The 14,265-nt window shown below is 41.4% G+C and overlaps 1 protein-coding gene across 2 annotated transcripts in view; it reads right to left on the minus strand.

Annotated features, from left to right (window-relative positions):
* Positions 1-14,265, minus strand: part of NBAS (NBAS subunit of NRZ tethering complex) — a 174,642-nt gene that overhangs the window by 135,794 nt on the left and 24,583 nt on the right. For both annotated transcript variants that reach the window (XM_035109824.3, XM_035109823.3), the window contains exons 11-14: positions 13,928-13,993; positions 7,179-7,307; positions 4,942-5,005; positions 2,551-2,744 (exon numbers count right to left, since the gene is read on the minus strand). In XM_035109824.3, the coding sequence (XP_034965715.3) occupies positions 2,551-2,744; positions 4,942-5,005; positions 7,179-7,307; positions 13,928-13,993 (453 nt within the window). The remainder of the gene's footprint in view (positions 1-2,550; positions 2,745-4,941; positions 5,006-7,178; positions 7,308-13,927; positions 13,994-14,265) is intronic.

Genomic DNA, 14,265 nt, shown 5'->3' on the forward strand with positions numbered 1-14,265 from the left:
TTTTTTTTAGAATTTTTTTTAAAAAAGAAACCTGTATTATCTTAGTTGGCTGAATAGTACAGTAGTTGTGTTTTCTAGTTCATTTCTCAGGTTATGGTTTTGTTTTGTTTTTTACTGGTTGCTTTAATAGTGTATTTATATCTTTTTGTAAACTGCTGTAGAATTCGTGTTTTGGGTTAGGGTTTTGACATTCTGAAAAGAAAGAAGTTCCCTTTCTTGTTATAAATATATAGATACCACTATATCAGGCACGTCCAACAGGTAGATCGTGATCTACCAGTAGATCACTGGACGTCTGAGGTAGATCACTGGCTCACCCCAAAGAAGCTCAACAACTTTGGCTCCCCTAAAAAAGCTCATTTTTTTTGTCCTGCACCCAAAAAAAACAAAAACACAGGGCTTTCCCCCTCCCTATAAAAGCTCAACAACTTTGACCTGAACCTCAAGAAAGCAGGTAGATCACTGGTAGTTTTTAATTCTGTAAGTAGATCACAGTCTCTTGGGAGTTGGCCACCCCTGCACTATATCATCTAATTGCAAGGTCACATAGGAAGCGTATGATACTGAAATATCTGAAACTGAATACATGTTTTAAAACAAGATTATGAAGTGGAAAGATCTATCATTACATGTAATTTAGTTCATGTATATCTGAATGAACAACAATGAAAAAGGAACACAAAGCTTTGCACTTTTGCCTCAAACCTTTCTTCTAAACTGCACAGTGCCATGTATGATTAGAGCTTCAGCAATGCAGGTAGCCAGACGTTGCCCAGCAGTTTTACATTCTAATGGGGGAGGAAGGGCTAAAAATACACAAAAATAGGATAACACTAAAAACAACTGAGCATAGACTACCTCGAGCATTCGAGGGAGAGAGAGAATGAGAACAAGTACATTTATATAGGCTGCTGAAGAGTTCAAGAAGAAAAAAGCCCCGAAAGATAGGGAACAGAAGCAAGGACGAAAGAGAATACAAAAACAAAATCAAATGAATAATATGGAAAAGCTAGAGAAAGCAGGTGGGCAGCAGAACACAAAATAGGAGCAAGTGGCTTAGGCAGGAAAGGGATGGCTAAGAGAACATTCCTATACGTCAATTCAAAAGTAAGCCTCAGGGAGCTTAATGGTACCTACTCGCAGGTAAGAGAGTACAAAATTGCAACAACAACAACAACAACAACAAAACCCACAACAAAAAATCAAGACATTATTTAATAAGGGAATGGAGCATGGGCAGAAAAAAGGGAATTTACATTATCTGACAACTTGAAAGCGAGACTTAGATCATCGTGAAAAGGATGGCACCAAGGTCTTTAGTTTGAAGAGAAATAGTGGCACTGCTGATATACAAAGAAACATAAGAAACAGGAATAAAAGAACTAGAGGGGGAATTTAAAAAAACAACAACACCTCAGTATTTGAAAGGCCCAATGAATGTGCAGACAGCCTTGAGGAAATTACAAGATGACAAGGTAAAGGGTTAACAAAAGGTGCACACAAACGTCATATGCACAGACATGATGTTTAATACAAAGGGAACAAAAGTCAACAATGGCAACTATTCAGAAGAAAACAGGCATTTTAAAAATATCCACTAAATCGCTGAGTGAAAGATGTGACACTGCTGACTCTTGATTTAACCCTCCAATGCATAGCTGGTGCTAAAAAGGAGGACTGAAAGTTATGTTGGACTTGCTCCTTAAACTGTGCTACTTCACATTCCCAGTGTTCTCCTGATTTGAAGATTCTACGTTCTATGGTGTTTCATAAATTTCCTATGATGTATGCTTCATTTTAGATGTTCCAGAAGTATATAAATATAGGGGTGTTAGGACAGAACGCTACTGCAAATCGAAAGATTGGGGGGGGGAGTGAGCTAAATTAAACAAATTAATTTAGTCTCATTGGCTGGGGTGAGGGCAGGAATAGCTCCTAAAAGTTGATACAGTAGATGAGATTTATTAACTATGGATAACTTAGTGCTTGTTACTCATACCATCAGAAGTTTTGAGTTCAACAAAAAGAACCCACGATATGTAATCAGAATTAACTTTTCCATAGTTGTGTGCCCCTTTACTATAGATAAAATTAATTTATTTTTTTGCCAGTAAATTAAAGTCACCCAGCTACTTTGGCTGTCACAATAAACCATGGTTTATCCCAACAGGGATAAGCCACAGTTAGCCTTGATCTCACACATTCCCCAACTCCCCGGCATGGGTGAGGAGATTGGAATGTCTTGTGTCTGTTTTTAATTAAGGGCCGTTTGCCGTTTCATCGAAACCCAACAGAATGAAGTAGATCTTAGTGAGTTCTTTCTGGGTGTGAGGAGGGGTATTGAAGCTGGGTTGGGGGAATCCAGATTGGGAGGGTTTGGAATAGGTAGGTTAGTTTTGGGAGGGTGATCATTTTGATCATGGCCATTTTGTCTGAGAGAGTGAAATTCATATTGTTCCATCTCTTTAGGTCTTTGTTTGTTTGTCACCATAGGGGCTTGTAGTTGTGAAGGTATAATTTGTTTAGGTTTTTGGTTATTTGTATCCCTACCTCCAAACTTAGAAATCCACCATCGTGAGCAGAGGTGACCTGAGGGGAACTTTCAAACCATTCACAGGATTTGCCCAACAGGTTTTTCAAGGTCTTCACTGACGACACTGTCAAAGCACCCGAACAGCGAGCCAGGATGACCGCATTCTCTGACCACCAGTTGATGTCTATCATTGGGTAAAAAGATTCCTTGTCTTGAAGGTGGGGGAAAGTGAAGGAAAAAAAGCTTTAAAACAGGAACTAGAACAGCTTCAATTATTTAATAAAAAAATCATCCGAGAGAGTCTAACTTTAACGACAATATACCGTATCAGCATTGCGTAGAGCTTCGCTTCGCTACGTTTTTACGTTAGTATTTTAATTAAATTTATCTCTGGATTAACTAAAGCAAAACTGAATAATTAAACATTCTGACAGACTTCTTCATGTAATATTTTAAAAATAATGCAGCTAAGTGTTAGGCAGATCTGCTCACACAAAGCAGGGTGGAACTTTAAAAATTAATAGATAGATATGGACTTATGGCTCCTCAGGCCAACTGCGCAACAATCTCTCTGGCAAATGCTCAGAACATTATTCATGGAATCTCGATGAAGCTATATCAAGCAGAAACCATCTGGGAAAGGTGTCACAACCAAGTGAGGAAGGGAGGAGGGAGAATCTATATGGCTTCTCCCAAAGGGAATGAAATATCCATAAAGGGGCTGAGTTAGAGATTTCTACTTTGTTATGCTGCTTATTATGTAGTTATGTTGCAGAATTACGCCGCTTGAAAAATATTTGCCAGTGTGAAGAATCACCTTTTTCTGGGTCCTAAAGACTAGCTCTGACATAATATCTTAGGGTAGATTGTTTTTCACATTAACCAATTTATTATTATTTTTTTTGGTATTGGCATTCAGATACACAGAAAGACCTGAAGGAGAGTCTCCACCCCCATCGTCCAGCCCGGACACTGAGCTCCAGCGTAGTGGCTGTACCCTCACTGCGGGATGTGAGGTTACAGGGAACCAGGCAGGGGCCTTCTCGGTAGTGGTCCCCACCCTGTGGAACGTTCTCCCATCAGTTGTGAAGGAGATGCGTAACTATATAACCTTTAGAAGACATCAGAAAGCAGCCCTGTAGAGAGAAGCTTTTTAAAGTTTTATGTTTTATGATGTTTTTATATATGTTGGAAGCTGCCCAGAGTGGCTGGGGCAACCCAGTCAGATGGGCAGGGTACAAGTAATAAAATTGTTGCTGTATTTTATTTTATTCTTATTGTTGTTATTGTTATTATTGTGTCTCGCCTGAGGAGGCCCGGTTGTTAGTTACAAGTGTCAGGGCCTTTCAAGTAGCTGCAGCAATATTATCAAATACTTTGCCCTAGGATGAATGTACATAGCCTATCCATCTTTTGCTGGCTGGTAAAACACATTTTTATGGGTGCATATTTTTTCCCCTGCTAAGGATCTGCTTTTTTATTTCAAGGTTATACTTTATTTTGGTTTCTGCCTTTAATATATTTTGCAGGATTTATGATTACACAGGAGTTCTTAATTTATAAGAGGCTAAATTTAAATTGCTATGAGCCACTCTGCATAGGCAAAGGAAGAATAGGAGAGACACTTAATATCAGTTTGGAAGTGAAATGGGGTCTTCCACAAAAAGGTAGCAACTTGTACACTCTTGAAGGCACCCTTTGTAAACAAAACATTGTGTATTAAACTGGCATCGTAAATAGACAACAACAACAACATACGCAAAACTGCACTATTTCTGAGATTATTTACACTCCACTTTTCAAGATATAAAACCTTCCAACGCGGCCTAAAAGTAACAGTCAAGTTCATCTTAGAAATACACAAAACAAAATTTCACATAATGAGAAGCCATCAAGATAATGACAGAATGTGTATTGTGGTGGTGGGGTGGGGGTAAATTGTCTTGTTGGAGCTGTCCTCCAGGGATCCCTGTTGCGGGCAAAGGGGGGGAAATGCAGCTGGGGCAGAACCTAGCAAGAATGATGAAATCTGTTGATCCTTTTGAAGGAAAGGTGTTGGGTCTAGAACACAAGCAGTACAGAGATCCAATTCCAGGCTGCCTGGCCCCATGGACAGCTCCTCACAGATTCCAAACTGGGTGAAGAATATCTACACATTTTACACATTGCTCAGGGAAATGGAAAGAAATAGAAAGGGGATGCGCCCATCACTCACACATTCTTAAGTACTGCTTCCTCAGAATGGACAGAGTCCCTAAAATGTGCTATTCTAGCATTTTGGAAGGCAGCATTATAACGTTAGCCCTTACAATAACTTGAACACACAATGGTGGATTAACATCCTCCTGCTCACTCAGGTCTTGGCCTCTCTCACACACACATATACGAAACTAAACTATGGCTCCAACCTTTAATTTTCTTCCGTTTCTCAAGAGAGAGTCGCCATTCCGGTTTGATTTCATCATAGCCCGGCTAAAAGAAGGAGGAGGAGAAAATCTCCAATTAAGTTTTATACATATTCATGTACACTATAAACAACACTACCAGCAAGCAATGTCTTATGACTTCTGAACAGGTGGAGCCATCCTTTTGAAAACTTTCCTTATATTGGTTGAACATTAAGAAGGCGCCATGGAAGCAAGTGGTGAGTTAAGCGAGCAAGACAGAACGGAATATCACTCAAGCTGGCAAGGCAATCAGGCCCCATTTTTAAATTATTACTTCTGCACAATTAAAACACATGAAAGTTTCCAAGTACAATAAGCCTAAACCGATCCCAAGCAATTCGCACTGTCAGAAAAATGACCAAAGTTTAACATATGAATTGGGATCCAATTTCATGGAAGTTAAAAGCCTGGATTCTTCTATTACTTTAAATAGTCAGTCCTGGATTCCACAAACTGTTCTTGTTCTTATACATACGATTTTCAATTTTATACATTTCAATAATTTTACAATCATTTTAACATTTCAAAACTTGACTTCCTTCCCCCTCTTTCTGCAGTCCCTTAAATTTATTTTTTTATATTTTCTGCATATTCCAAATTAACAACTTACTCATTTATTCATCTACTTTAAATATATACTCCTATAAAACTGCAGGTTATTACAATAATCCTGTCAATGTTCTTATTTGTTTACACTTTGTAAATATTCAATAAACCATTTCTATTCTTTTATTAAAAGTTTGTTATCTTGATTTCTTATTTTTCCAGTAAGTTTCGCCATTTCTGCATATTCTGTAAGGTTTTGTATCAATTCTTCTTGCGCTGGGACTTCTTCTTCATTCCATTTTTTGGCAAGTAACATTCTTGCCGCTGTATAAAATAAATTTCTATACACTTTGGGTAGCTCTGTCCCTATAATTCCAATTCCCAAAACTGTTTGTTCTTGAACCACAATTTCAACCAAACAAAACTTTGGTACAATGCAATAACTATATACAATGAAGGAGGCTTCTACCATTGCCAACAAAATTTCTACTGTAGCTGAATCATCTATTACAACAACGCTAGATATGAAATAGAACTTCATTTTTACTTCAGTTAGGATTCCCACCCACCCTAGTCACTTCACAAGAAGATGCCATCTAACTTTTTTTAGTTGCAGTATGCATTCAGCAGTCTGTGTATTATTGGGAACCAGCTCCAAAGCTTTAATGACTGCAAATGTCTATCTTGCTATGACAAGATAGATATACAGCGAGCATTTTAAAAAATCTTACCCCACATACAGAAACAAACACAGAGTGGGAAGCAGTGTTGAATTGAGCACAAGGGGGCATAAAATACTTCCGCCAAACAGTGTGTGCGCACATGTTGATATTAAAACTACATTTCTATATATCAGATTAAATTATTTCGATTTTAAAATGTTATAGAGTATATGGGACACAACTGAGCATTGTTTTTTTTGGGGGGGGGGGACAATAAACCCTGAAGTATCAAGAATCAAAACAATGAATGAAACATATGTTCTGGTACTCCAAGAAGTGTTTCTGGGGAAGAAGTGATTAAGCAAATAATACTGATTCGAACCTTGGTCTATATTCCTGTGTGGATCTCTCTTTTGTCTTTCCAGGTATACAACAAACGGATTTGAATACAATCATCTTAAGTTTAATGATGTTACCATCTTGTAAGATATACTGGACTGTAAATTCAGCTCAGCTGCAAATATTTTTTGCCAATATTAATCTTTACGCATTGTAGCACATAGCTCAAATGACCCTGGCAGCTGCATAACGTAGATAGACGATTATAAAAAATAGCAACTGTAGTGGGTATGTTACACGATTAAAGAAATTTTAGTTAATTGATCAAGTGAATCCTTTAAGCGAATCCTAGACACTCTTAGCTGTGAGTAATGGGTCTTATTCCCGAGTAGGCATGTGTAGAATTGTCTACAATTGATTCGATTTCCATATGGATAACCATTCCAATGGCTAAGAAGCACAACGTTTCTTGATAATGAACAAATATGTTGTGCATATAAACAGGCATATATGTCTTTTAGCATTTTGGACATGCTAAAAAAATAAATACCACCATTTAAAAAGCAGAAAAAAGGAGGTGACAAGAAATGCCATACAATTTTCATGTATCAAATAGATTCCCGTATTTACAAACTGTTAATCATCACATACCTGGTCGCTCTGCTCCCATTCTCCTTGTTGTCTTAGAGAAGGGATTCCCCAGATGGTCAATTTTCCACTAAAGTGAATAGCTGCTAGGCGAGTCCCATCTGGAGAAAGGCTCATCTTGAAAACACCATCCTGCGCAAGATTTTGATGAGTGATTAAAAGCAAAGGCATTTCAAAGAAGCATTAAGCTCGTAGGCCTCATCCCCCCCCCCCATTTCCAATGTAGCTTCCCTTTGCACAGCTCCCGGATCTTATAAAACATGAAGTGCTCCTTAAAATTTGTACAACAGGTACGTTGAAGCATCAAGTAAGAGACACAATTCCTGAAACTAGTAGGGCAGTTCTATGAATGGGTTTTACTTCCAGGTAAGTGTGTAAAACAAGTGTGGCTAACTCCTAGTTTGAGGGCCTGATTTGACATCCCAAGTTCCCACCATTTTGGGGTGGGGGAGTCCTCAAAGGGTTGGTCATGGTTGAATGCAGTCCTTGAGCCAAAAAGTGTTAAGACTCCCCAGGTGTAAAGGACTGCAGCCTTGAAGATGTTGCCCAGCCTTTCCCAACCTGATGCACTCCAGATATTTTGGACCACAAACCATGGTTCCCCGAAACCATGGTCAATGGTTTGGGATGCTGGGAGTTGTAGTCCAAAACATATAAAAAGGTAAAGGTAAAGGACCCCTGACAATTAAGTCCAGTCGCAAAAGACTCTGGGGTTGCGGCGCTCATCTCGCTTTATTGGCCGAGGGAGCTGACGCATGTCCGCAGACAGTTTTTCCGTCAAAACCGACACACACACAGGGCAAGTAATGTTTGAGTCATTGGGACCATGCAGCTTGCTGGAAGTGATTTAGGGTGCAATCCTAACCCCAGATCTGCTGGGGTGAGTGTGATAGGTTGTGGTGGATCTCTGGCTCAGAGGCCTAGTTTCTGGGTCAGTTGGCCTATGCTGCAGTAAATCCTCAAACCCTCATCTCAAGTGGGGGTAAAGGTAAAGGTACCCCTGACCGTTAGGTCCAATCGCGGACGACTCTGGGGTTGTGGCGCTCATCTCACTCTACTGGCTGAGGGAGCAGGCATACAGCTTCCGGGTCGTGTGGCCAGCATGACAAAGCCGCTTCTGGAGAACCACAGCAGCGCACGGAAACGTCGTTTACCTTCCCGCCGGAGCAGTACCTATTTATCTACTTGCACTTTGAGGTGCTTTCAAACTGCAAGGCTGGCAGGAGCAGGGACTGAGCAACAGGAGCTCACTCCGTCGCGGGGATTTGAACAACCGACCTTCCGATCGTCAAGCCCTAGGCTCAGTGGTTTAGACTACAGCACCACTGAGGATGGCAAATTTGGGGATCATAAACTGCAGTGCAGTTAAGTGGATAATAGAGTGGCACTTGAATCCTAAATACAGTTTCTTGGAGGTTCCATTCAATCACCCATCAGCTAGGACAGAATAGACGTGAAGTAGCAGAACATTCAGGGAAATGTCAGGTTGTTGGCTAAGAAAAAAGAAGTCTGTGGGCAACATGTCAAATCTGTGTCATGCATACAATGGGCAAAATATAAATCAATCAGAACTCACAGTGGCTTTTAATGATAAGTCATGTCTTCTTATTGCTAGAAACTACTTTGATGAAATACTGAGGGGGAAAGATCCACATGATTTTAAAAACTAGACTAGGAGACATTTTAAAAATAATATAAAGGAGTTGCAAATGCTGTCAAACATATTTATGAGTAAGAAATGGAAAAGCGATGAGTGAATCATTCCAAAGAGTAATGGACTCCTGCCATTAATTTCTCGAATTGTTGTTGTTTAGTCGTTTAGTCGTGTCCGACTCTTCGTGACCCCATGGACCATAGCACGCCAGGCACTCCTGTCTTGCACTGCCTCCCGCAGTTTGGTCAAACTCATGTTCGTAGCTTCGAGAACACTGTCCAACCATCTTGTCCTCTGTCGTCCCCTTCTCCTAGTGCCCTCAATCTTTCCCAACATCAGGGTCTTTTCCAAGGATTCTTCTCTTCTCATGAGGTGGCCAAAGTATTGGAGCCTCAGCTTCACAATCTGTCCTTCCAGGGAGCACTCAGGGCTGATTTCCTTAAGAATGGATAGGTTTGATCTTCTTGCAGTCCATGGGACTCTCAAGAGTCTCCTCCAGCACCATAATTCAAAAGCATCAATTCTTCGGCGATCAGCCTTCTTTATGGTCCAGCTCTCACTTCCATACATCACTACTGGGAAAACCATAGCTTTAACTATACGGACCTTTGTCGGCAAAGTGATGTCTCTGCTTTTTAAGATGCTGTCTAGGTTTGTCATTGCTTTTCTCCCAAGAAGCAGGCGTCTTTTAATTTCGTGACTGCTGTCACCATCTGCAGTGATCAAGGAGCCCAAGAAAGTAAAATCTCTCACTGCCTCCATTTCTTCCCCTTCTATTTGCCAGGAGGTGATGGGACCAGTGGCCATGATCTTGGTTTTTTTGATGTTGAGCTTCAGACCATATTTTGCGCTCTCCTCTTTCACCCTCATTAAAAGGTTCTTTAATTCCTCCTCACTTTCTGCCATCAAGGTTGTGTCATCTGCATATCTGAGGTTGTTGATATTTCTTCCGGCAATCTTAATTCCGGCTTGGGATTCATCTAGTCCAGCCTTTCGCATGATGAATTCTGCATATAAGTTAAATAAGCAGGGAGACAATATACAACCTTGTCGTACTCCTTTCCCAATTTTGAACCAATCAGTTGTTCCATATCCAGTTCTAACTGTAGCTTCTTGTCCCACATAGAGATTTCTCAGGAGACAGATGAGGTGATCAGGCACTCCCATTTCTTTAAGAACTTGCCATAGTTTGCTGTGGTCGACACAGTCAAAGGCTTTTGCATAGTCAATGAAGCAGAAGTAGACGTTTTTCTGGAACTCTCTAGCTTTCTCCATAATCCAGCGCATGTTTGCTATTTGGTCTCTGGTTCCTCTGCCCTTTCGAAATCCAGCTTGCACTTCTGGGAGTTCTCGGTCCACATACTGCCTAAGCCTGCCTTGTAGAATTTTAAGCATAACCTTGCTAGCGTGTGAAATGAGCGCAATTGTGCGGTAGTTGGAGCATTCTTTGGCACTGCCCTTCTTTGGAATTGGGATGTAGACTGATCTTCTCCAATCCTCTGGCCATTGCTGAGTTTTCCAAACTTGCTGGCATATTGGGTGTAGCACCTTAACAGCATCATCTTTTAAAATTTTAAATAGTTCAGCTGGAATATCATCACTTCCACTGGCCTTGTTATTAGCAATGCTTTCTAAGGCCCATTTGACTTCACTCTCCAAGATGTCTGGCTCAAGGTCAGCAACCACACTACCTGGGGTGTATGAGACCTCCATATCTTTCTGGTATAATTCCTCTGTGTATTCTTGCCACCTCTTCTTGATGTCTTCTGCTTCTGTTAGGTCCTTACCACTTTTGTCCTTGATTATGGTAATCTTTGTACAAAATGTTCCTTTCATATCTCCAATTTTCTTGAACAGATCTCTGGTTTTCCCCATTCTATTGTTTTCCTCTATTTCTTTGCATTGCTCATTTAAGAAGACCCTCTTGTCTCTCCTTGCTGTTTTTTGGAAATCTGCATTCAGTTTCCTGTATCTTTCCCTATCTCCCTTGCATTTTGCTTGCCTCCTCTCCTCCGCTATTTGTAAGGCCTCGTTGGATAGCCATTTTGCTTTCTTGCATTTCCTTTTCCTTGGGATGGTTTTCGTTGCTGCCTCCTGTATAATGTTACGAGCCTCCATCCATAGTTCTTCAGGCACTCTGTCCACCAAATCTAAATCCTTAAACCTGTTCCTCACTTCCACTGTGTATTCATAAGGGATTTGATTCAGATTGTATCTTACTGGCCCAGTGGTTTTTCCTACTTTCTTCAGTTTAAGCTGGAATTTTGCTATAAGAAGCTGATGATCTGAGTTACAGTCAGCTCCAGGTCTTGTTTTTGCTGACTGTATAGAGCTTCTCCATCTTTGGCTGCAGAGAATATAATCAATCTGATTTCGATGCTGCCCATTTGGTGATATCCATGTGTAGAGTCGTCTCTTGTGTTGTTGGAAGAGAGTGTTTGTGATGACCAGCTTGTTCTCTTGACAGAACTCTATTAGCCTTTGCCCTGCTTCATTTTGAACTCCAAGGCCAAACTTGCCAGTTGTTCCTTTTATCTCTTGATTCCCTACTTTAGCATTCCAATCCCCTGTAATGAGAAGAACATCCTTCTTTGGTGTCATTTCTAGAAGTTGTTGTAGGTCTTCATAGAATTGGTCAATTTCACTTTCTTCAGCACCGGTAGTTGGTGCATAAACTTGGATTACTGTGATGTTAAAAGGTCTGCCTTGGATTCGTATCGAGATCATTCTGTCATTTTTGAGATTGCATCCCATTACAGCTTTTGCCACTCTTTTGTTGACTATGAGGGCCACTCCATTTCTGCTACAGGATTCTTGCCCACAGTAGTAGATATGATAGTCACCCGAACTGAATTCGCCCATTCCCTTCCATTTTAGTTCACTGATGCCCAGGATGTCGATATTTATTCTTGTCATCTCATTTTTGACCACATCCAGCTTACCTCCACTCATGGTTCTTACATTCCAGGTTCCTATGCAATATTTTTCTTTACAGCATCGGACTTTCCTTTCGCTTCCAGGCATATCCGCAACTGAGTGTCCTTTCGGCTTTGGCCCAGCCGCTTCATCAGCTCTGAATCTACTTGTACTTGTCCTCCGCTCTTCCTCAGTAGCATGTTGGACGCCTTCCGACCTGAGGGGCTCATCTTCCAGCGTCATAACTTTTATATGCCTGTTGTCTTTGTCCATGGAGTTTTCTTGGCAGGGATACTGGAGTGGCTTGCCAGTTCCTTCTCCAGGTGGATCACGTTTAGTCAAAACTCTCCACTATGACCTGTCCAACTTGGGTGGCCCTGCATGGCATAGCTCATAGCTTCTCTGAGTTATTCAAGCCCCTTCGCCACGACAAGGCATTGATCCATGAAGGGGAATTTCTCGAATATAAAATACTAAACTGACTCAAATGTAAGAAACTGAGGGTGTTTTAGCACGGTGCCAAATGTTTTCAGGCAAACATTTTCAGCACACAGTGAAGCTATTCACCCACTATTCCCTGCCCCATTTGGCTGCTGTTTCAGCGCTGTTTTTCGTTTTCCACTAGGCTTCTTCCTCACAACACAATACAGCCAATAGAGAAAGAAATGTGTGGTGCTGCAGAATACAACTCCCATCGTTCTTGATCGTTGGCCAAGTTAGCCAGAGCTGATGGGAGCTGGAGTCCAAAGGCATCAGGAAGGCCCCTGCAATGAAGGATGTCATGACATCATGTTGTCTAATATACAATCAGATTTGACACTGTGACATCACTGAGGGAAACACACAGCCAATTCAGAGCAAGGGCAATGCTTCCTGTATTGCATTGACCTCACTCTGGATGGTCACAGGAGGGAATGCAGCTGCCACCATGAGCAGCTACCACCGCACAGGCAAACAAGTTGGGGGAGAAAGGAGACTATTGTCACCACACATCTTATGATACGTGCTTCCAGAAGGAGATGCTATATCACAAGTGAGTCTTTCAGATCATTTTTTTTTCTATGTACACATTTGGCACGTGATGTTCTTCACATTCCCATTTTTCAGTCATTATATTAATTACCACTCTGCTGCTTTGCCATCCACATCTGAGCTGCGTTTTCCCATCATTTCCCGCACTCACTCACCCAACCTCAACAACTTTTTTTTTTCATTTTGGGTATGCGCACAGGAATTTCTGTACCTGAGTTCACACGTAAAGGTAAAGGTACCCCTGACCATTAGGTCCAGTCACAGCCGACTCTGGGGTTGCGGTGCTCATCTCACTCTACTGGCCGAGGGAGTTGGCACAATTGTCTGCAGACAGCTTCCAGGTCATGTGGCCAGCATGACTAAGCCGCTTCAGGCGAACCAGAGCAGCGCACAGAAATGCCATTTACCTCCCTGCCGGAGCGGTACCTATTTATCTACTTGCACTTGACATGCTTTCGAACTGCTATGTTGGCAGGAGCAAGGACCGAGCAACGGGATCTCACCCCATCACGGGGCAAAATGGGGGATGGGGAGGCAATAGCCATTTCCATTTGCGATTCTTTTGAAAATGTGGGTCTTGTGCAAAATGGCAATAGGCAACAATATCATCTGTTATTACTGTTATTTACATCCACTATATGTACGTACTGTAATTACAAGCTCCCAGGAAATCCCCTACAATTAATGTGTGGGGATCTGGAGAGAATGGGCCATGTTTAATTAAATTTTAAGTCAGAGCAGACCCACTGAAATGAATGAAGTTCAGTTTGGCACGGCCATTAATTTCAACCAGTCTACTCTGAGTAGGACTCGGTTGTCTTCAATCCAGCAGCCCCACCAAACCAGGCATGTGACCATCGGTGGAAACAGCTTTCTTTCCTCTGCCACTGCGGGCTGCTGGAAACAGAAATATTAGGTTGTGCTCAGATATGGAACAAACAGAAGTAGAGGTGCAGGTTTTAGAGGTCACCACCACAGACAAACCACATATTGACAAATAAATATTGGCCACTGACCATGCTGGTTGGGAGTTGGGAGTCCCAACAAAATCTCGAGTGCCATAGAACTGCCACCCCTGACGCAAAAGTTGCCCTTGACATGTGTCTCACAAAAGCATAAGGTATTGATATATATGTACATCCTCTGTTACCTGTTCTCTTCCTTGTCTGCTGTAAAAGCTGAGACCCCTAATCTTGAATAATGACCTTCTCTTGGCCTGTTAAAAAAGGAACCATATCAAATTAACCTCGTGTATGTATATGTGTGTGTGTTTATCACACACACACACACGTGTGTGCAAGTGTTTTCTTTGTCAGAAGCTAAAGCAAACCACGGAAGCAACAAATAATACAGTAACACGCCTCTAAAATAGGGGCAAACGAGTCTTTTTTCATCCAGAACTCAGTTCCACCAATTCTCAGGCGGGTGCCATTGCCATTAGTATAAGAGAACAAGGGAAGTGTTTGTGGTGAGGGGTCCAGCACCTCT

The sequence above is a fragment of the Zootoca vivipara genome, chromosome 3 (assembly GCF_965207765.1).
Source record: "Zootoca vivipara chromosome 3, rZooViv2.hap1.1, whole genome shotgun sequence".
Lineage (NCBI taxonomy): Eukaryota > Metazoa > Chordata > Lepidosauria > Squamata > Lacertidae > Zootoca > Zootoca vivipara.